This window comes from Brachycentrus maculatus, unplaced genomic scaffold (genome assembly GCF_059751285.1).
Source record: "Brachycentrus maculatus isolate JH-2025_06_01 unplaced genomic scaffold, ASM5975128v1 h1tg000626l, whole genome shotgun sequence".
Classification (NCBI taxonomy): domain Eukaryota; kingdom Metazoa; phylum Arthropoda; class Insecta; order Trichoptera; family Brachycentridae; genus Brachycentrus; species Brachycentrus maculatus.
Window position 1 is genome coordinate 344,915 of NW_028281363.1, and position 22,490 is coordinate 367,404.

A 22,490-nucleotide genomic window follows, 5' to 3' on the forward strand; every position below is an offset into this window, starting at 1 on the left:
ATGTTGTTAATGGTTGGCACATTTAACGGCTTTGTTTACGCACGGATATAAATTTTGTGCAAGTAAGCACACATAAAATTATATCTAACCACGAGTTTATTTTCAGAACTGCCGCCCTTCTGAAAATGCCTAAAGGCCGCTTTCAGCTGCTGAAAAAGATGACACCCTTACTTACGAACCAAAGCGAAGATTGCCTGTATTTAAATATCTACGTCCCAGGAAGTGGTAAATATTAAACATTTACATAATTTAAAGTATAAAATATTTAATTTGTATCCTGAGACTTCGGTGGAAATGCATTTTACGTAATTAAACAACTATATATTGTAGTTTTTTGCACTTTTATATTATTTGAATAGTGACCGGGGTTTAACGTTTTTCATATTATTAAAATAATTATCTTTACGAAATAAATAAATAAAAAAACTTTCTCTACGGTAATTATCATAACATTTTTTTTTAATATTAATCTTTATCTTACGATCTTTGACTAACGGGACTTGACTAACTCCGAGTATCCTAACCGAGTATACCAGATGGTATACTCGAATGATGTATATATATTATCCTTGACATTATTTTTTTTCCTATGTAAAATTCTGCTTTCGTTTTCTTTCCCATGTATTATTAAAAATTTCTTTAAAATAAATAATATATTACGTCTCTTTTTAACATTTTCTACAAATATCTAGTAGTTTATGTTACTACGAGTATGCACTTCCGAGTAACCTAACAATTCATTTAACCATCTTTTTCCCTGTGTAAATTTTTTCCTCCGTTTTCGTTACATTATATCAATATTGCCCTTCACCCGAAGCCACTTCGATAAAGTCATTTGTATCCAATTATATTAATTTAACTCCTTAATTCGAGAATTTAAAATCGAAGAAGACTTGCCTCCTTAACCTCGTACAATATATTTTTAAAAAGCCGTCACCATATCGCTATGCATATTTCTATGCACCATATTAATGCAGATTGGGATAAAAAAGGGGTAGTTTTTCTTTAAAAATAAATTGCGTTTTGATTAAAAATAATGTTTGAATCCATTTTTTCAGTATAAAAGTAAGAAATATTTAAACCACTTTAGACATAATTAAAACACATTTAAAAAGTCAATCATAACTCTTATTAATTTTGTGTTGACGTAAATTTGTGTAATAGTAAAATTAAATACCGCACCGTTTGATAATTAACTAATCGAGTTTTCATCAACCTGTAATTTCAATGAAAAATAATTAAATTTTAAATGTCTGCTTTTGAATACACTGACAAATTTAAATATTAAAATAAAACATTTATTAAATTTCATTCACTTAATTATTTATTAAATCAAAATTATAAAGTTAAATTTCCTTGGATGGTAATTTACATAAATTAATGAAGTTGAATTCTAAAAACTGAAAAATTCAACATATTTTATTATTTCGCGTAAACAAGCATTGATTATATTGTATTAATTTATAATTTATTTATTAACCAACGAAATATATATTACTAACGTATATTTTAACTCTTTAACCAAAGTCTGATTTTTATACAACTGAAATAAAGTTAGCATATTATTATTCCCACTTTATTTAATACTTTATACTTATTATTATTAATATTTATAATTGATGTATTACTTACGAAAACATAATAAAAACCGTTTTTCCGTGAAAGATAACCTCATTAAAAACATTTAAATATTACAAACGTATTTTAGAATCGTAACCATTAAAATATATTAAATGTTACTAAAAACATTCGAAAAACTTCGTGTTATAGAATCTCCTCCACTCGAGAATTTTGAAATTGATTAACTTATACGATTATACGTTGAGATATTCACAGCTGATGCTTAAAAAAAAAGACCAATGACAATATATTTGAAAGTTCATAAATATTTTAGATATAATATAATATCAAAGGCAATTTACCGAAAAGATGATAATGAAACTAAAAAAGGGATTCATTTTACTTATTGTCATTTGTTTTTGTAATACGTTACTTTTTACACGTATTTTATTCTTAAAACTGCTCTCAGTTGTAAAAAAATCATAAAAAACAGAACGGTATTGATATTACACCCTAAAAAAACAAGCTCATTGCTGAAAATGAAAATTTGTTCATAAAATGGTAAAAACTGGTATAATTTTCTTCATTTCGAAACAAATGGTTTCAAGTTGAAATAAAGATTTTAATACTGAGTCATGCCATATTACGCAAGAGGTAGCATGCTATCATTATAATATTTTATTCAGGTATCCCTCACTTACCTCCATCTGGATATTATTCCTTTTATTGTTCGTAGATGGGGCCATTGACCGAAGCCCTTCGTTCGAAAAAGCACCGATTATGTTACATAATATTATCTTCAATGCTCGCACCCGTTCACTAAAAAGGTTCACCTATTCTAAGAATACTGATATCTTCCAGTTTTATTGTTAATGTTCAAAGTTTAATCGAATGGATTTTTATGATATCAAGTAATAACCAAACTGATTTATACTCCGAATTTGAGATAATTTTGTAATAATAATAAACATTTTTATGGATTTTTTTAACAGTATGCGTATATCAAATTATAAAAAAATATAGCGGTCTTGAAAATATTTTTGATTGACATTTCAGCTTAAATGATGAAAAATATAGAAATCTGGATATTTAAAGTACTTATGACCTTTCATAGGCTGGTTATACTTTAAACTCGTGTAACATTCACCATTCTACCCGTGATTAAGAACCATATTTAAATATCCGCAAATTTGAGGGCATGTTGTGTCGAAATTTCAAAGCAAGGGTGAATGATTGTGATTGAGATTTGTGATTTTAAGCAAGCAAATATATTGAATTTTTTATATCAATTAAAGTTAAGAAAAATTGCCTTATCATGAGATTTCAACGTAGTAATACGACATTAAAATATTTATGTAAATTATATTATGTCAAAATAATACAAATTAATAAGTATAATAATTATCGTAAATAATACCAAAAGGCTTTGGGCATGTGATCTTATGACAAAATAATCAATGGGTATATTTTTGAAATATGCTAAAGATATATTTTGTTATTATAAAAAATTGTCAATTTTCTGTTACCTAAGAAGTTTTACTACACCAAATATGTAAATAATTCAATTTAAAGACATAAACCCTTAATATCATCATCTCATATAACCTTTTAGAATTTTCAAACACAAAATATTCTCGACACATCGCGTAGTTGGATATATTTCTTGTTATTTCATCCACTCATTACATATCTCGTTACTTTGTGACGGATGAAACAATGCGTGTATTTTGTGATATGACGGTTACTCACCCATAATACAATAATTCTTCAGCGAAGAAAGAGGAAGGGATGTTGTTGAACGTCAATATGGAAAGGGGATTATACAGGAGCCTGCTTTAACTCGGTGTATTATGATAACTCGTCGATATACGTACGAGTATAACAACTTTATGTATGCTCAAACAATGTAGCACTGAAATAACAAAGCACGTAACGTTTATTTTCAAAATATACAAAGGTTATCATCAAATGCATTTAAATTTACAATTAATATTCGAGTGATCAATAATTCCTTCCACACGTATTGTCAGCAGTAGATAAGCTATACAGTCAACAATTTAAAATGTGATTTTAAAGGAGAGCTAAAGCCAATAAATAACTCTTGAGCGAAAAACATTTGGTTTCCCAAAACTGTGCTGAACCATGTTTGAATTGTATTTCATATAAGCAAGGGGTGGTAAGTTTTTAGCACCGCGTGTACAAAAGTGTGTATAAATCTGGTAAACTTTCCAATTTGGTAACCACTGTTCATGAATTACTTTTTTTAAATCAAAGTGAGAAATCATTTGAAAAATTTTGATATCAGTAAAAAACTTAATAAAAATTTATTTATGTTTATAATAAACATAATTACAAATTACAATAATGCACCCTCATGAGTTTTTCCGTGCTAAGTGGAACATTTTTCATACGATACTGATTTAAAAACTATTTTTTTTGAGATGTCAAAAAATCATATGAAAAATAATAAAAAAAATATTATTGATATGAAAATCCAGATTTGTGAATAAGTATTTAGATACACTCAAAATTTTGTGGATTTAAAAACGTTATAAAAGAAATTTGTTTTTGACATGCAATCAAATAAGACATGACCGAATGATGTGATCAATTACAGATCTACCCACCTCCATTATCCATTCAGATAGTTTTTTTTAACAAAGATAATTTTTAGTGACTTTATGGATAGTGAAAGCAGGTTATGCAACTTAAATGTATTAAATTCTTAAGTTCTTTAATAACTTAGAAGTGCAGCAAATCCTACATTCTTAAAACAAAAACTTTAACTTATTTTTTGATATCTCTATAAAGATGAAGAAAAATATGGAAGTCTGGGCTTTTACGGGGCTGACGACCGTCATAGGCTGGTTTAAGTTATCACTTATATATATATATATATATATATATATATATATATATGTATATATATATATATATATATATATATATATATAAATATATATATATATATATATATATATATATATATATGTATATATATATATATATATATATATATATATATAAATATATATATATATATATATATATATATATATATATATATATATATATATATATATATATATATATATATATATATATATATATATATATATATATATATATATATATATATATATAATATATATATATATATATATATATATATATATATATATATATATATATATATATATATATATATATATATATATATATATATATATATATATATATATATATATATATATATATATATATATATATATATATATATATATATATATATATATATATATATAAATGAACCAATTTCGAAACATTAACTTTGAATCACTAGAACTAGTGACGTCTATTGGTGAGATGAAACGAACCTTTTTATTGAGCAGAAAACCAGATATTTGGACACACTCAAAATGTGTTAAAAAAAACTTTAACACTCGAAATATTGTAAAAAAATGTACGTTTAACTATGATTTCTATGTTTTTATTCTTCTCATTTATGTCAAGTAAAATAAAATCCCATATGTCTAGAAACAGTCATAGTTTAATCATTAAAATTCAAACTATTAACAAGTAATTATTCTTTGATAACACAAAATAACATTTCAACCCAAATCAACTAAGATTGATTCATAGAAGTAAAGTTTCCGTAACAGGTTACCAAACTCTGATTGAATCTGACTTTGTCGTACATCAAGATATAACGAGGTTTACCTTTCAATTCCTAATGATGAAACTTATCGAATAGTGCTACAGTTGAATATCAATTAATTCTGAACAAGAGTCGGGTTCACGATTGATATTCACGTACCTTTTCATAATTATAAAAACACGTGTATAGTTCATGCATTGAACCTCGGAGAAATGCAGTAATAACGCGAACGTATCAAATGCTTTTAATAAGATTGAATGTAATTTTGTTATACAGTAGTCCTAAAAACTTGGCTTTCGATAATTTGGTACTCCGAACATACATACTTTGTTTCTTGAATGTTTTTCGCTAAAAGTTTGTGGCACATTTCATAAACTTTGTTTTAACCAGTTTTTATTGGTACACTTTATCCAACCGGTTTTGACAAGAACCTTGTCATCATCAGGACTTATGTATTAAATTCTAAAACATTAAAATACTCATAGTTAATAACCCTTTCCTAACGATACTAAAAACTTCCACGCACTCTGTACACCATATGAAAATATGATTTAAAAATATGATTAAAAAAATATGATTAAAAAAATTATATTTTTAAATCATATTTTCATATGGTGTACGGAGTGCGTGGAAGTTTTTGGTATCGTAATGGAATGGTAATTAACTATAAGTATTTAAATGTTTTAGAATAAAGCATATAAACCCTGATAATGACAAGGGTCGAAATCGGTTGGATAAAGTGTACCAATAAAAACTGGTTAAAATAATGTTGTTTTTTTTTTATGAAGTTAAAAAAAATACAAACTTTGCTTTCATTAATTTTCATTTTCATGTAATTAAGTCTAATAAGTAAAATATGGTAAATAGGATACATATTTTTCTCTTGCGTAAGGGTATTTGGGCAATTTAATCTCTGTTGAATTCTCAAGCAAACAATACAGACAAGTACACTCCTGTATTTTCTGAGAAAACACCCGTACTATTTTTTTAAACTACATTCCCGAAAACCTGGCATTTTTAAATCTTGACCAACTTTCGATTCATACGAGTGTAAGCCGAGTTTTTGGGACTATACCATATCATTTTTATTACAATAAATGCTTCATTAGTTGTGGTCGGGAGTATATTTTCAAAACTAATACAGAATTATAAAAACGAAGAGGTTATAATCTAATTTTATTAATGACTTTTCATTTCGCATCTAACGATCCAGTAATATACCATATGTTATAAATATATTAAAATGCAATTGCTAGCCTAAAGTCGTTTTAATTGTTGAAGCCAATACTGAAATAAACAGGGTTTATTATATTAGCTTTTAGTAGGTAGGTACTAACTGTTGACTGAAATAAGTATTAAAATTAAAACACATACCATAACATCACTCCGTTTCTCTACAGGGGCAGGCAGAGAAGATGGAACGCCAGACTTATCTGTCCTTAAACACTGTACACGAGTGTTTTATTTTTAATTTTAAATTACCATGTGATTTCACAAGCAAATGCCAGTCCAACATGAATATGCATATTTATACTTTTTTAATGTGATGTAGATTAAAACTGATAATCAATACAGTTGCACCTCCAACGAGTGAACTCTTTTGCACACATTAAAAAAATAGTTCAAATAGCCCAGAATTATTTCCAACACATAAATGCTGTATTTCTACAGGTAATCGAGGGGTAGAAGCTCCTTATGCTGTCCTAGTATGGGTCCACGGAGACTCCTACGAATGGGGTTCTGGAAATCCTTACGATGGCTCCGTCCTGGCTTCCCATGGACACGTCATCGTCCTGACTCTTAACTTTAGATTAGGTTTATTAGGTAAGCCATAGCAATCTATATTTATTATTAATCTATTTTAAATCTGATGCGTCAAGTAATGATTTTGTTTGCTTCGCAGGATTTTTAAAGACTAGACCGGGTACTCGGCCAGGGGTTACTGGAGGTAATCTGGCGATACGGGATCTGTGTGCTGCTCTGCGCTGGGCTAAACATAATCTGGAAAGTTTCGGTGGAGATCCTTCCCGTCTTACTCTCGTAGGACATGCCCATGGAGCAGCCCTTGCTAATTTGGTTTTGCTCACCAACGAAGCAAGAGGTACTTACTTACTTACTTCATTCAGCCTTCTTCTTGTATTATTGGACAAAGGCGTCCCTTTTGAACTTCCACAGTTCTCTGTTGTTGAGTTATCACTTAACCAGCGTACGACAGGCGTACGAGCCCTTTAAATACCCATATATATATATATATATATATATATATATATATATATATATATATATATATATATATATATATATTATATATATATATATATATATATATATATATATATATATATATATATATATATATATATATATATATATATATATATATATATATATATATATATATATATATATATATATATATATATATATATATATATATATATATATATATATATATATATATATATATATATATATATATATATATATATATATATATATATATATATATATATATATATATATATATATATATATATATATATATATATATATATATATATATATATATATATATATATATATATATATATATATATATATATATATATATATATATATATATATATATATATATATATATATATATATATATATATATATATATATTATATATATATATATATATATATATATATATATATATATATATATATATATATATATATATATATATACATATATATATATATATATATATATATATATATATATATATATATATATATATATATATATATATATATATATATATATATATATATATATATATATATATATATATATATATATATATAAATATATACATATAAATAAATATATATATATATATATATATATATATATATATATATATATATATATATATATATATATATATATACATATGTATGTACATATATCGCTCACTTCTTTCAACAACGTCATAAATCGAAAATCGTCCACTTTCAGTTGTGCGTATTTTCGGAATGTCCAAAAAATGTACTATATCCCAGCAAAAGCGGCATATTTTTATCTTAATATTTACCCACTACAGGGCAGAAAGTGTTGTTTTTGCATTTTGAAGAAAGAATGCTATTTTATTATTATTTTAAATATTCTAAATATTTTTCAAATGGAGAAAAAAACATTCAGGTTTTACGTAGAAATATCTGTTGCCCAGTTAAAAGTTCAAAAAGTGGCTTGATATTTATTTTTAATACATTTCATTATATTTTTAAACTTTAAAAACGATCTCCTGAAAAATCAAGTTTTGTGATATATTACGTTGTTGAAAGGAGTGAGCGATATGTATACATAAATAACAACCTTAGTGATTTCATATGTCATGTTCGTCAATAAAGTAAAACTTAATTTTCAGGACTTATCCACCGAATCGTACTACTTAGTGGCAGCGCTCTAAGCCCCTGGGCTCTGGTTCAAGATCCGGACAGCCAACGAGCGGCGGTCGCCGAACAATTAGGGTGTAATATAGAAATGGAGGCCAAAGGCTCTACGCCCGAGGACGAAGATATCACGACATGCCTTGAAGACAAACCGTTAGAAGCGTTATTAGATGTTAGAATCGACGAAGCGAGTTTCACCCCGAGATGGGGCCCGTTCCACCCCATCGACCAAGACATGCCCGACCCAGTGTACGCGATGGAAGTGGCCAGTGACAGTTTTATAATGTGTAGTTTAATCCTAGGCGTAACGACGACTGAAAGCTATTACGACTTTAGTGCTACCGACATACAATACGGGTTCGAAGAAGACTATAGAAATAGAGTGTTGAGAACTTTTGTGAGGAACTCTTTTGTGTATCATCTTAACGAGATTTACGCGGCTGTGAGAAATGAGTACACGGACTGGGAGAAGCCAATACAGCATCCGATCAACATAAGGGACTCTACCATGGAAGCCCTGAGCGATGGACATACGGCTGCACCACTTCTGCGAGTAGCTGGGCTACATGCGCGACGAGGGGCTATTACCTACCTGATGCACTTCGCTTATCAGTCGAAGGATGGAGACTATCCACAGGTACTTATATATGCAAACCTCAAAAACATAATTTTGTATGGAGATGACGCAAAGAATCACCTGAGTGATGAAAGAAATAAATCAGATTGAAAACTGTTGAAATTTTATCGAGATTCACGAAAAGTCATTTAAAGATAGTTTAACGCTTTTGTGCACCGAATGGTGCATTAAAAACTGCATAGTTTCAACGATATATTACAAATTGATCGTAATTTATATTTCGGTTTGGCGATGAGTGTTTAATTTCGGGTACACGTTTAGTAAATAAATATTAGAATAATTCTAATATTTATGGCCCCTGGGATTCGAACCCAGGGCCTTTATCATTACTATATTAGCCATATAAATTAACCACTACCTTAGATTGACAAAAGAGTACAATGAAAGAATATGAGATAATATAAGAACAGTTTATAATGGTTTGGCTATAAATAACGAATAAACTATGTAAAATTTATTCAGTAACAATATTTTGTGTGTCAATAATTTTGTTTGCAAACGTTAGTTATTCTGATTTCGAAAGTTTTTGTTTTACTTTTGTTGAGATTTTAATGAAAACTATTGATTAAAGATAAATTTGAATAAAAAAAACTAGGAAGGAAATATTTATTGTTATCAAAACTGAGAATTAGTTACATAAAGAGTTACTAGGAATTATTTGTAAGAAAATGAGTAGAAGTGCAAAAAGCATAGCCACAGTATCTGCTTACATATAACTGTGATATTTTTTTTTAATTTATGAATTTTACAATGTTTTTTTTCTTTATCTTAGCGCCTCGGAAGCGTGAGGGGTGAACAGATCCCTTACTTTCTTGGACTACCTCTGGTCGGCGGTTTGCCTTACTTTCCTGCAAACTACAGCCGCCAGGACTGGGCTGTTGCGGAGGCTTTGCTCTCCCTTCTGGTGACTTACGCTAAAACAGGAGACCCCAATCCTAAACCTGGCGATCCCGCACCCCCTCAATACGCGGACTACGGAAGGGAGAAAACGCAATATAAAGGAGTTCCTTGGGCCCCGTATGAACCCAGCTCACAGAGATACCTGTCCTTTGGTAAGTGCTAAATTTTAATTCTCTTAATATTATCTCCATTGTAGTATATCGTAGTCATACAGGAGAAAGTGACCAAGTGCATATTTTACAAAAATGTGACTATTTAAAATCTTAATAGCTTAATATTGCCCTGAAAAATCCAAAAGATTTTTGACTTGAAAGTATAATATATGACTTGTTAAAAATGAATAACTGCATTGATGTTTATTTTCTTGCCAATCAAAAGTGACTTAATGGCCCTCCTGAACATTTTACGTTTTGTCAGTTGGTCATTTTCTCCTGTACGACTACGATATGTTTTGTTATTTATTGTTTCAGCATTCTCTTTGTGGCAAGACATGAATAAATTATAAAGAAAAACAGTTGTCTTTTAGTACTTGAGAAGTACATTTAATTTTTAAAGACTATTTTCGAAAACTACAGATGCTTTCATATATGGGTCGAATATAAACTAAAGCATTAATAAGGATAAATAATTATCCGTACTGTAAATGGAGGGGGGGGGGGTAAGTTAAGAGGACGGGTGAGTTATGGGGTAGATTTTGAGAATAACGGGAACATAGAAAACAAAGGAGAGGAATTTAAAAATAATATATAATTTATTAGATTATAATTTGGAATTATGTTTTTTTGGATATTTATTAATCAGTATTTATACTTTATCAATTTACTTTATTTATTTTTTAATGGAATAAAGTTATTGTACATTGTGAAAATGTTATTTTATTTAAATGTTTCCAAAAAATATGTTTGTTTTTTAGGAGATATACAAAAGTTGTTAGACACATGATGTTAGAGAATTTATGTTCATTAAAAATTAAGCTTCTGTTAACTTTGAAATTTGTAAAATTACGCTCATTTTCTGTGTTTTAATTTCAGATAAAATGATAACCCTTCTCAACCCCTTGTCATTGTAACATTTTAAAATTAGCTTCAAGCTTTTTTCATTGATTGTAAATACGTATGGAAAACAGAACTTTGAAATTTCATCCAAATTTCTATTGGTGAAATTTAAAATAAAAGTTTATTTTTCTCTGTAATAAATATAGAAATACAATTTAATGTACGATCTGGCAACCGAACAAATCCTTTCTTTTCTTGGACAATACAAATAACTGAATCGAACCTCCCAAGAGTAAAACAAGAGTATGATTGGTTCTAAAAATGGGGCATAGAGCTTTATCGTCGACAATTTTTCGTAAACCAATGTAAATATAGTTATGATAACAAATGAAAAACCCCTTTAAAAAATTATTGATAAGTGTTTTCAACATACTTTTTTTTTTATTTTGATATCTTAACAAAAGGATATTTATTTAATATTAATGCAAAATCCTTCCCAAAATATTTCACGTACTGGAAAATGCCAGAAAACATGATTTAATTTTTTTATCAAGCATATAATTTGGACAGTTCACATCATTTTTGGGCATCAGGGATACACATTTGTACTTATAAAAACTTTTGTATGTTATAGATAAAGACGGTTAATATTCAAGCGTTTCTTTGAAAAAAAAAGAAAAATCAATTATAAATAAAAGTAAATAAATGCCGCGAACAAATCAATTATATTTATTTACCAAACATTATTAGATTAAACAATAATTTATTACATTTCTAATTTTGTAGGACTGGTTTTTCTGGTTGCATTAAATAATATTTGGTACAGTGCGAAATCTAAAAGAGCTTTTAAATCAGGTTGAGATTAAGTTTAGCAATGTTCGTTAATCAACATGATGTATTTGATCAAGCAATGATAAATCTGACTAGTAAAGTGAACCATCACAATTTCCAATAATGTTTTCGCAGTCCAAAGATTTGTTTTCGTATAAAATTCTAATTTCATTCCCTCTTTAATTTATCGAAAATTGTGTGCTTAATCCATTTTCTCGGGCTTTTTGAAAGATTTTAATCCCAAGACGAAAGTGCTGACGATTCGAAACGCTTCGTGAAACGGGGAGATTTCGAAGACGATAACTTCATTAGGGTGTCGCAATTCCCACAACTATCTCTCGGTTTTTTCGTCAAAGTCTTAATATGCCACAAATCACAGACATTTTAAATCCTAAGCTTAAGCGGTTTAAACTGTATTTAAATATAAACCATATGTTAATTGTTTAAATCAAGATATAAACAGATAAATAAATAAGTCACGTTGCTATAATAAAGCATCAAGTGCATAGCTTTTTCCACATGTATTTTATTTGACTAGTGACTAAATTACGTCGTTACCAACAACTTCACACTGGTAGAAGGCTAGACAAAATTCGATGTCTCGTATACAAACAATAGAGCAAGGATTAAAATTATGTTTTTAAATAATTTCTGCCGAATCAAAATTCAATTCAATGAATTTATGTACTGTTATATAATTTTAATTATTTAATAAATAGTAGAAGTTATAAACCGAATTTCGTAAGAGTTTCAGACAAAAACAATCTTTGTTATAAATCCTTTGGTATTTACAAATAAACGCAACAACTTTTCATCTTAATAAAATAAAAGTAATTTTTTTTGTCATTTAAGTGCAATTTTGAGGGACACTGAAGAGGTTAATATGTTGGATTGTACAATACATTTGATTTCTCATCACAGAATTCAATGTTTGTATGCAAAGTAATCATCGTTCAATTAAATTTTTAAAAGCCGTTCGGTTGACTTGTTATTTGATTTTTATAACATATCAGCGCACAAAAATAATTATTTGTTCACGCATAAGAGTATTATTACGAGTAATTATTTTGTGACAGTCGAAGACTCACGGTATCTGGTTTTGAAATTTTCAACTCTGTTTTATAATACGGTTTGTTCGCTTGTATGACTAACACATCGGCAGCGTTAAATTTTTAATTTAATTTTATTGCGATGATTATTTAACTCAAACATTGAGTTGAGAACGATATTTTAAAATTACACTCGTATATTTTCTAAAACAATGAAAAACTGCTCTTTTTTTTCATATGGCGAAACCTATATATCATATTGTTCCAAATGTCAATAAGAAGTTTTAGTAAATCATATTCTCTAAAAACGATATCAATACTTAAACAATGCGGATGAAATAAAATCTTAAATTAAGTCCAGTTATTATATTTTTAGTGTTTGCAAGTTATTTGAATTTTTATGTATAAGAAACATTTGCTTTCATATTATTTATTGATTCGACATTAATTTTAATAAAATGTGCATTCATCTTAAATTTGTCGAGACAGGATTTATTTATAAATTAGTAATTAATAAATATTTAGCATAAAATAAATCAGATTAATTTAAAGTGATCACACACACTCCATGCAATTGTGGGATCTTTATTTGAATTAATAAAATATAATATTTTTGCCCTTGTAATTATATTATATTTTCACTATAATATTTATTCAACATTACCCTTAACTGGTGCCTGAAGCGGAGGGCTAGTCACCTTTCTTTCATATGTTAACGATCAATATAACACTGCGTTTATATGATGCAGTGCCCTACGCATCATCGGGTATGGATGAGGGTTTGAAGAAGAATTATATAAACTGTGAAATGCAAAAAAATATATTTTAAAATTAATCATGAAGAATTTTTATGGAGAAAAATGTTTGTGCAAATGACATTTCGAACGAGTTTTACTTCCATATAAAATATAATTATACTATTTTTCCCAAAATTGCTATGTCGCAACAAAACCGTACAGGTTTTAAGGTGACATAAGATTTTATTTCTCTTTTCTAGAGAAATACTCGACTAAAATAGTTTGTTTTGAAAATCTGGCCCTTCTCAGAAAGCTGGCAGTTTGGTCCACTAGCCTCGCGGTCGGTGGTCATGAATAATTCACGGCAACTGTTTGCCCCGAGTAATCCGACCACGTAAGCAGAAGTCAGATTTCATGCAGAGTATCATCACGGGAAGATGTAACTTAGTGCTGTTTGTCTGACAACTGCAAATAGTTTGGCCCTAAGTAGACAGTATTTGCGTTGTATTATTTGGTAGTTGCTGCTTCATTGTTCCCGCCCAAAGATGGCGCATTATATGATACGCGCCTCGCAGTGACGTGTTTTAGACTTTTTGTAGGTTTTAACAATTTTTTTTTTTAATAAAAAGTATCAGTTAAATAACAAGCTTCATAAGAAAATGCAAATTATATTTTCAGGCGTTTCCCAGTATTTAAAAATAATCCAGGTTTCGGTTATTACATACAAATAAAAGGGTTTAAGTTTTGTACTGACATATCATGGTGGAATTTCATTTTTAAGAATTAAATAACATCTACGTAGCTTTTTCCAAATTAATTTATTACTTTATGTGGAATAAACTACATAGTTGTTTAATTATAAATAAAAGGGTATCTGCTAAATAAAAGCTTTCCTCAATCAAACATGGATGGCTAATGTGAACTCATATTTTCTGCGTCATGAGATTAATCAATATATTATACTTACAAATTTAAAATCGCTTTGGGATTTTTTTCAGGGCTATATTAAGCTAGTAAGATGTCAAATAGTCAATAATCACGCTTTTGTAAAAACTGCATTTCGTCGCTTTCTCTTGTATGACTACGATATATATAAAATAATTTTTATATCGTGTTCATAGAATTATTTTTTTCACATTGATATCTAACTATACATAAATAATAATAAGAAATTCTGGATATAAACGTTCTATACAAGTATAACATTCTACCTATGCTATTATAGTTTTGAAAGCTGCTTTTTCTACCTGTTGACACGCTTTAGTTGCGTATTAGCTCTAGGCACCATCTAAAGTTGAATCGAGTATTTTTTTTTACCAGGCAGACACCTTCAAAAAATGTATCTAAAATTTTACCAAAATTATTTCACATACTATGAGACGTTTAAAAACATGATATAAATTAAATAAATTCTAAAACAATGAACAATGTTTCAGAATAGGTTCATTTAAATAGAGCTTCCAAGAATTTAAGTAGTGTGGTTGTCAATAAGGGGTAGAATTGGTGAATGTTACACGTGTGTAAAGTGATCACTTAAGCCAGCCTATGACGGTCGTCAGCCCCGTAAATACCCAGACTTCCATATTCTTCTTCATCTTTGATGAGATGTCAAAAAATGATCTGAAAAATACTCCTACAATTGGAGACAATCCAGATTTGTTTACAAGTATTTGGACACACTCAAAATGTTGTAATAATATATTTTTTTTAACTTTTATTTTGACCGGTTAATTTATAAATATGTTTTTAAAATATGTTAAGTGTGTTAAAATTCTTGATCATAAATCTGGGTTTTGTCCACTTAGGAGTATTGATACTTGTATCTCACAGATTGTGATGACAGATTTGAACATCCTCAAAATATTGTGATTTAGAAGTTTATTTTTTAAATTATCTTTTTTTTGTAAGAAAAAGAGAAATATCTGTGTTTTTATTATTCACATTTTAATTTCATACTATTTCTATGAGCCCAAGCGGCTCATTATTAGAAATAGGTATCAAATTATGGTAGACTGGGTTCGAACCGAGAAACTCTGACTTAAGAGTCCGCGACACTAACCACGGGACCACAACCCGACACAGTTTATTTAACGTTGCAGATATGTACACATCTGTACAATATAACTATTTGTTTAATGTAAAAGTTTATACTTTTCAAAGGTCTGAAGCCGAAGATGAAGAGTCATTACCGCGGGCACAAGATGGCGTTGTGGCTTAACCTAATTCCGCAGCTGCACCAGCCGGGAGCTTCGGACGTCTCTATGAGGCACCACCACTTTAGGGAGAGAGATCCTCACTTCTATACAGGTAAGATAATTTTAAAAAGTGATATTCTTCATCCAAAGTCTACCGTATACAGAATCCATTGCTGGTGTATACCACAGCATAGAATTAATAATTTTATAGAATTAACCGTTTTAAAATTGTTTACTTCTAATCCTATTTTTAAATTATTATTTTTGGACTACCATTCTCGTACCCATCTCGGTATATAACTACTCACCGAGATTTTAGTCAACTGGTTTTGAGACGTACCCTGTGATGAAAATCTCGACGAGTGTTTATATACTAATAATACAATTATTTTCGTAAAAAAAATGCAAAAGTAAAAAAACTAACAACTAAGTAAATGAAAATTTGTGTTTTCTTACCATACCACAAAGTAAAAAATGCTTTTATTTTAATATGTATTTACAAAGTAAATGTTTTGAATGAATAATATGAAAAATAATACTCAGAAAAATATTTAATTTATTCTTCAGCATTCATTTTGTGGTAAGACATGACGAAATTGTAAAAGAAAAACACTTGAGTCTATTTTTTATGACAAAAAAAATTAACTCAAGTGGTAAAAAAACTAATGTTTTTCTTTAAAATTTGAGAAAAATATTTATTTTTGAAAAAAACCTGTTAAAGTGGTACAAGGTATATTAATACGAGTAGGATATACAATTTTTAGACTTATGCCATTTTTTCCCAGGTCCAGTCCGCCCCGAATCCTTCACCCTCGTATACGGGCACAGAACGGCTGTCGCGATCCGCCCAGCGCCGACAGAGTGCCAGCCCAGCGCAGAGGACCCCGCGGCGGGAGGGGGTGACGTCACGGAGGCGGAGGATGACGAGGACGCGGGGGAGGAGGGTGAGGAGGGGGGTGCAGCAGGCCCCACAGAGAGGGAGGCTGACCTCCTTCTCAAACTGGCGAACAAACATTACTATAGGTGAGAGATTTTTAATTTAATTATTTATTTATATTTTTCAATTTTTCATTTATTTGGGTTAACAATAACAACATTTATAAAACAAAACATTGAAGGATATACAAATAAACAAGCTAATTATAGTTTACCAAAGAAACATAAAGATTAGTACAAAATATTTATTGTAGATTTATATTGATTCATTTACCATATCGCTCACTCCTTTCAAGAACGTCATAAATCAAAAAAACTTGATTTTCCAGGAGAACGTTTGTAAAGTTTACAAATATAATACAATGCATCAAAAATAAATATCAAGCCACTTATTGAACTTTTTACTGTGCAACACATCTTTTTAGGTAACACCTGAAAGTTTCTTCTCCATATGAAATTTTTTTAGTATTTTTAAAATAATAATTAAATAATATCATTTCTTCAAAATGTAAAAACAACACTTTCTGCCCTGTAGCGGGTAAATATTAAGTTAAAAAATTGCTGCTTTTGCTGAGATATAATGCATTTTTTGGGCATTCCAAAAACATGCACAACTGAAAATTGACGATTATTTATTTATGACGTTCTTGAAAGGAGTGAGCGATATATTTACCATTTGCGAGTAAATTTACTACTTATTCTAGTATATCAACTACAAGGAATGTAGCAGATTCCAAATAAAGTCTAATATCACGTGATTGTATTTTCTCCGCATTTACACTACTCCGGATAACGTGAAAAATCCTCAAGAAAACATAATTTGAAAGTCGCTTGGGGCTACAAACTAGCGCGAGCGCTGTACAAAACATTTACAATTTTCTCTTTTAGCCCAATTCCTGTCTAACCGTTTGATTTGTAATGCTTTTAAATGAAAAGAGGGCTTCTTTCTTGTTAGGATCCGGTGCTTACACCAGGCTAGAGCAGAACATGGCCGTAAGTGCCACATACAAATTACCTGAAAGCTTTTAGGCTACTGAAACACTTTGTCGTATGGGATTTTTACAGCAAGAAAACAAACATTCGCAATCCGGTTAAATTAGCCTTTCCTCCCTAAAAATCGTTGTTTACGAGTTTATTGGGAATAACCTTTAAAACGTTTCGGCTCTCTACGCTTATAAAGTTTGAAATTGGGTTGACGACAAAACATATCGCCCACTCCTTTCAACAACGTCATATATCAAAAATCTTGATTTTTCAGGAGATCGTTTTTGAAGTTTAAAAATATAATAAAATGTATTAAAAATAAATATTGAGCCATTTATTGAATTTTTACTGTGCAACAGAATTTTTAAGGTAAAAACTTGAATGTTTTTTCTCCTTTGAAAATTATTTTGTTTATTTAAAAAAATAATTAAAAAATACCTTTTCTTCAAAATGCAAAAACAACACTTTTTACTCTGTAACGGGTAAATATTGAGTTAAAAATATGCCGCTTTAGCTTGGGTACAGTACATTTTTGGGCATTCCGAAAACATGCAGAACTGAAAATCGAAGACTTTTGATAAATGACATTGTGTAAAGGAGTTAGCGATATGTTCATTACTTTTCATTACGTTTAAAAAAATGCTATTTCTCAAAACAAAACTAAAAAATATTCTACTGTTTATAATTGCTTATTTTATGAATTCAACATTCATTATGAATACTCTTGTATTGAATGAAATATATACCTCTCTTACAAGTAATTTAAGTTTTATTTTGTGAATACCACTTTTCCTTGAAATCTATTATGACACATGTTTTGATGCATTCCGCATCATTTTCAAATGCCGTATGATGCGGAATGCATGGAAACACGTATCACTATAGATTTTAGAAATAGTAGTATTTACTAAAATTGAAAATGGATAGATAAATCACAGAGTGACTGCCGAACCGGTTAATTTAATAAACACTGTTGAAACTAACTTCAACTAGAAGTGCTCATAGTAAATTTAAAAAAAAAACTTCGCCTCTCCCACATTCATGCTTCTATTCATACATACCCACCGATTATTCCGACTCAAATTGTTGACCATTTTCAAGAATTTGAAACACTCGCTCATGCCAAATTTTCCTCGGTCTTCCTGTGCTTCTATTACCAACCACATTTACCTCATAACAGTTAATACATTTTTAATATGTTCACTATCTAAAAATATTCTCAATATTCATATCTCTATATTCATATCTCTATATTTCTGCATTTTACATTTAATTTTTCTTTGTTCCGGTCATAAGTTAGAAATTTAGAATAACTTAAGGGCCACGTCATCATCGTGAGTTGTCCGACTGGAAATTTTCCATTCGTACATTGCACCATTACCACAGTTTAACATTGCCTTCTAGTCTCATTACACGCGGTTTCATTATTCGTGACACGTTGGCGGTACGTATCCCCCAAAGACAATAGAGGATTTCTGTGCCATGTAACTACACATTGTAGTTTAAAAATTTACTTCTCACTGTATGGGCACATACAATAATTTGCGTGGACGTCACTGGCTTGTCTGTGGCAAATGTTTGCTGGTTGGGTGTTCACAATTAAACAGTGTCGGTATTCGGCGGATCGCGGACGAACTGAATACATATATTTATTGTATGACAATACCTTTACGCAGTGATAGTCAAACTTTTTACTTTCTCGGGATCCAAGTGATTATATCGCTCACTGTTTTTAACAACGTCATATATCAAAAAACTTGATTTTTCAGGAGATTTCAAAGTTTAAGAAAATAATATAATGTATTTAAAATAAATATCAAGCCATTTATTAAACTTTTTTACTGTGCAACACATCTTTTAAGGTGAAACCTGAAGGTTTTGTCTCCATTTGAAAAATATTTAGTATATTTAAAGAAAAATATTACACAATACCTTTTCTTCAAAATGCAAAAACAACATTTCTGCCTTGTAGCGGGTTAATATTAAGTTACAATATGTTGTTTTTGCTGAGCTATAGTACCCACATTTTCTGGTCATTCTGAAAATATGCACAACTGAAAATGAATGATTTTTGATGTATGATGTTGTTGAAAGGAGTGAGCGATATGTATAGTAAAGTTAATTAAATGACAAAAATATGCAACACGAATTTACAATCAAATACTCTTTTCATTTAAGTTTTACTTAGTAAATACGAACATTTATTAAAATCTATTATGACACGTATTTCGATGCATTCCGCATTATTTTTCAATACCGTATGTGAAACTTAGTCTACGTTTTAGAGTTGTGTCCTTGGGACTTTTAAGGTTGAAAAGGTGGTAGGAGATGTGTCTTATTTATTTATTACTTTTAATTTTTTTTTTTTTACAGTGGTAATGACATTTTTATATCTTATTATAACTAAATTAAAACGTTGGTCAGGAAGTAATAACTTATTCCTCAAGAGTAATTGATACTTTAAAATGTTTATTTAATTTTAAAAAAAATAACATTTGACTGTTTGAAGAGCTTGGATTGGAATTTCAAGTGGTTTTTATATTGTTTCTTTAATGATTCGGCTGTCACTTTGTGGTGAAATCTATCCATTTTAATATGTGTCACACGGTGTTTGAAAACACGTGTCACAATACATTTTAAGAAACAGTGGTATTTATGAAGTGAAACTTTTTTTTAATATTAATTGGATATAGCGATCAGCGATGGTCTTACATATAAACGGACACATTTTCAACAATAGATTTTTAAATTAATTATTTAACTGGAAGTTTTTAAAAGAAGTAGGTACTATTTTACTTATGATAAACCCAAAATTTTATTTGACTCTATGTACAAGCGCCTTTTGATGGCAAATAGGAAATACACTGTCGAATCTGGAAATAAACGGATAGTCCACGACACTAATAATGTACATGACTGACACAGATAAATGACTAATTGAAAAATTGGCCACATTACTCAAAAGCGTATCATTCAGTTACCTTAAAATTGTAAATAAAAATTTTGTTTTTACCACTCAAGAGGTAAAAAACAAGTGTGTTATTCACAATTTAACCTTGTCTTACTACAAATTAAAAACCGAAACAATACCTTTAGATTCAAAATATGACTCACCGTTTTATTTATAATGATATAATTACTATCGTAGCCTCTGTATTTGATTTAATACAGTGACCACAAAAAGAAGCTAATTAAATAAATAAATAAAATATATTTTAGTTTGAACGAAAGGATATTAATTTTCTTTAAGGCATTGAATTAAATATACCAACGTTAAGTATAACATAACGAATATAAACTGGCCTTTTTTCCCGAATTCGTGCTTCGTCATACATTTTGTTACATTGTTTATACAAGATTTGCCAGTTTCCTTAAATATATGTAGGTACTTACCTTGTTAAAGAGGAATAATCCGTTACGTTAGGTAAGGGCTTTTGCTTTGTCAGCAGCTATGAAAGAAAGCATAAAATAAAATAAATGAAAATGAAGAAGGAAATAAGGATCGAGGCTTGAAATTGAAGCTAAGAGGAAAGGTCAACGAAAGGAGTTCTCCAAAGATTATATAAATATATAAACTTTAAGTACTTAATTCTAAAGGATATGAAGATAAAACTAGGTATAACGTTAATCATGTTCTCTTCAGACCTCTATATTCTCGTATTTATTCACCTCTAAAATTTTACTGCATTCAGCGCATTAATTTTTCTAAAGATATGAAGCTGTTTTAAAACTTTTTACTAGGCAGAATAACCCTGATCTTTGTACATGAGATAATATTTATAACACATTTTTGTTGCATATGTATATATGAATGTACTTTTTTTTCAGCAAAAAAAAAATACACAAATAAATTGGGTTAGAGTGTTGCACAGTTAAAAACGAGAGCTACTTCAATACCATAACATAAATCGTGGTCGTACTTAGTGTAGCTATGAAAAACAGTCTTAAAATATTCAAATCCGAATTTAAAAATGCTCGTTTAATAGTTTTTTTTTATATTCTAAGTTATAAATATGAGTGTTTTTAATAAACGAGTGATATTTTTGACTAAAGTTTATATGAAATGTAATGTTAAAACTCAAAACCAATCAAAGAAAAGCCAAACATTTCCTGAAAGCAATTATTATTATTCGAAAATCAGCATAACATTTTTTTGTTATGAATGTCTTAATGTCATTTTGATAGGTAAATTAATAGATCCTTCATCAAAACGAAATGTATTCGTCAAAAAATTAATGATAAAAATTATTAAACAAATTTTGTCTGAAAAGCGTCAGTACTCGTGAATACAATATCGTTTAAAAAACAACAAAAACGATTTATGAGTACGTATGTACGAGTATTGCATTTGCCTTTAGTACGTGCTGAGCGAGTGAACAATCCAATGTTTGCAACGATGAATAATAGGGAGTAGGTGCTTTTTTACCGGTTGCTGGATGCGAAATGTAGAATACTTCGTGCATTCCCAAAAATGTTTTTTGTGGCAAATAAGGAGTTTCAGGCAAAATTCTGTCAGTCATAATTAATAAATATTTTTTAAAAAAGACTAATGTTTACATACTAAG

At 29.1% G+C, this 22,490-nt stretch overlaps 1 protein-coding gene across 1 annotated transcript in view; it reads left to right on the forward strand.

The window, feature by feature from the left end:
* LOC148300960 (neuroligin-1-like) overlaps positions 1–17,032 on the forward strand; it is a 62,026-nt gene extending 44,994 nt beyond the window's left edge. Inside the window, exons 4-10 of the mRNA XM_088274036.1 lie at positions 107–225; positions 6,890–7,042; positions 7,122–7,319; positions 8,637–9,298; positions 10,071–10,350; positions 15,971–16,117; positions 16,791–17,032. Coding sequence (XP_088130162.1) covers positions 107–225; positions 6,890–7,042; positions 7,122–7,319; positions 8,637–9,298; positions 10,071–10,350; positions 15,971–16,117; positions 16,791–17,032 — 1,801 coding nt within the window. The remainder of the gene's footprint in view (positions 1–106; positions 226–6,889; positions 7,043–7,121; positions 7,320–8,636; positions 9,299–10,070; positions 10,351–15,970; positions 16,118–16,790) is intronic.
* Positions 17,033–22,490: the final 5,458 nt, after the last annotated feature.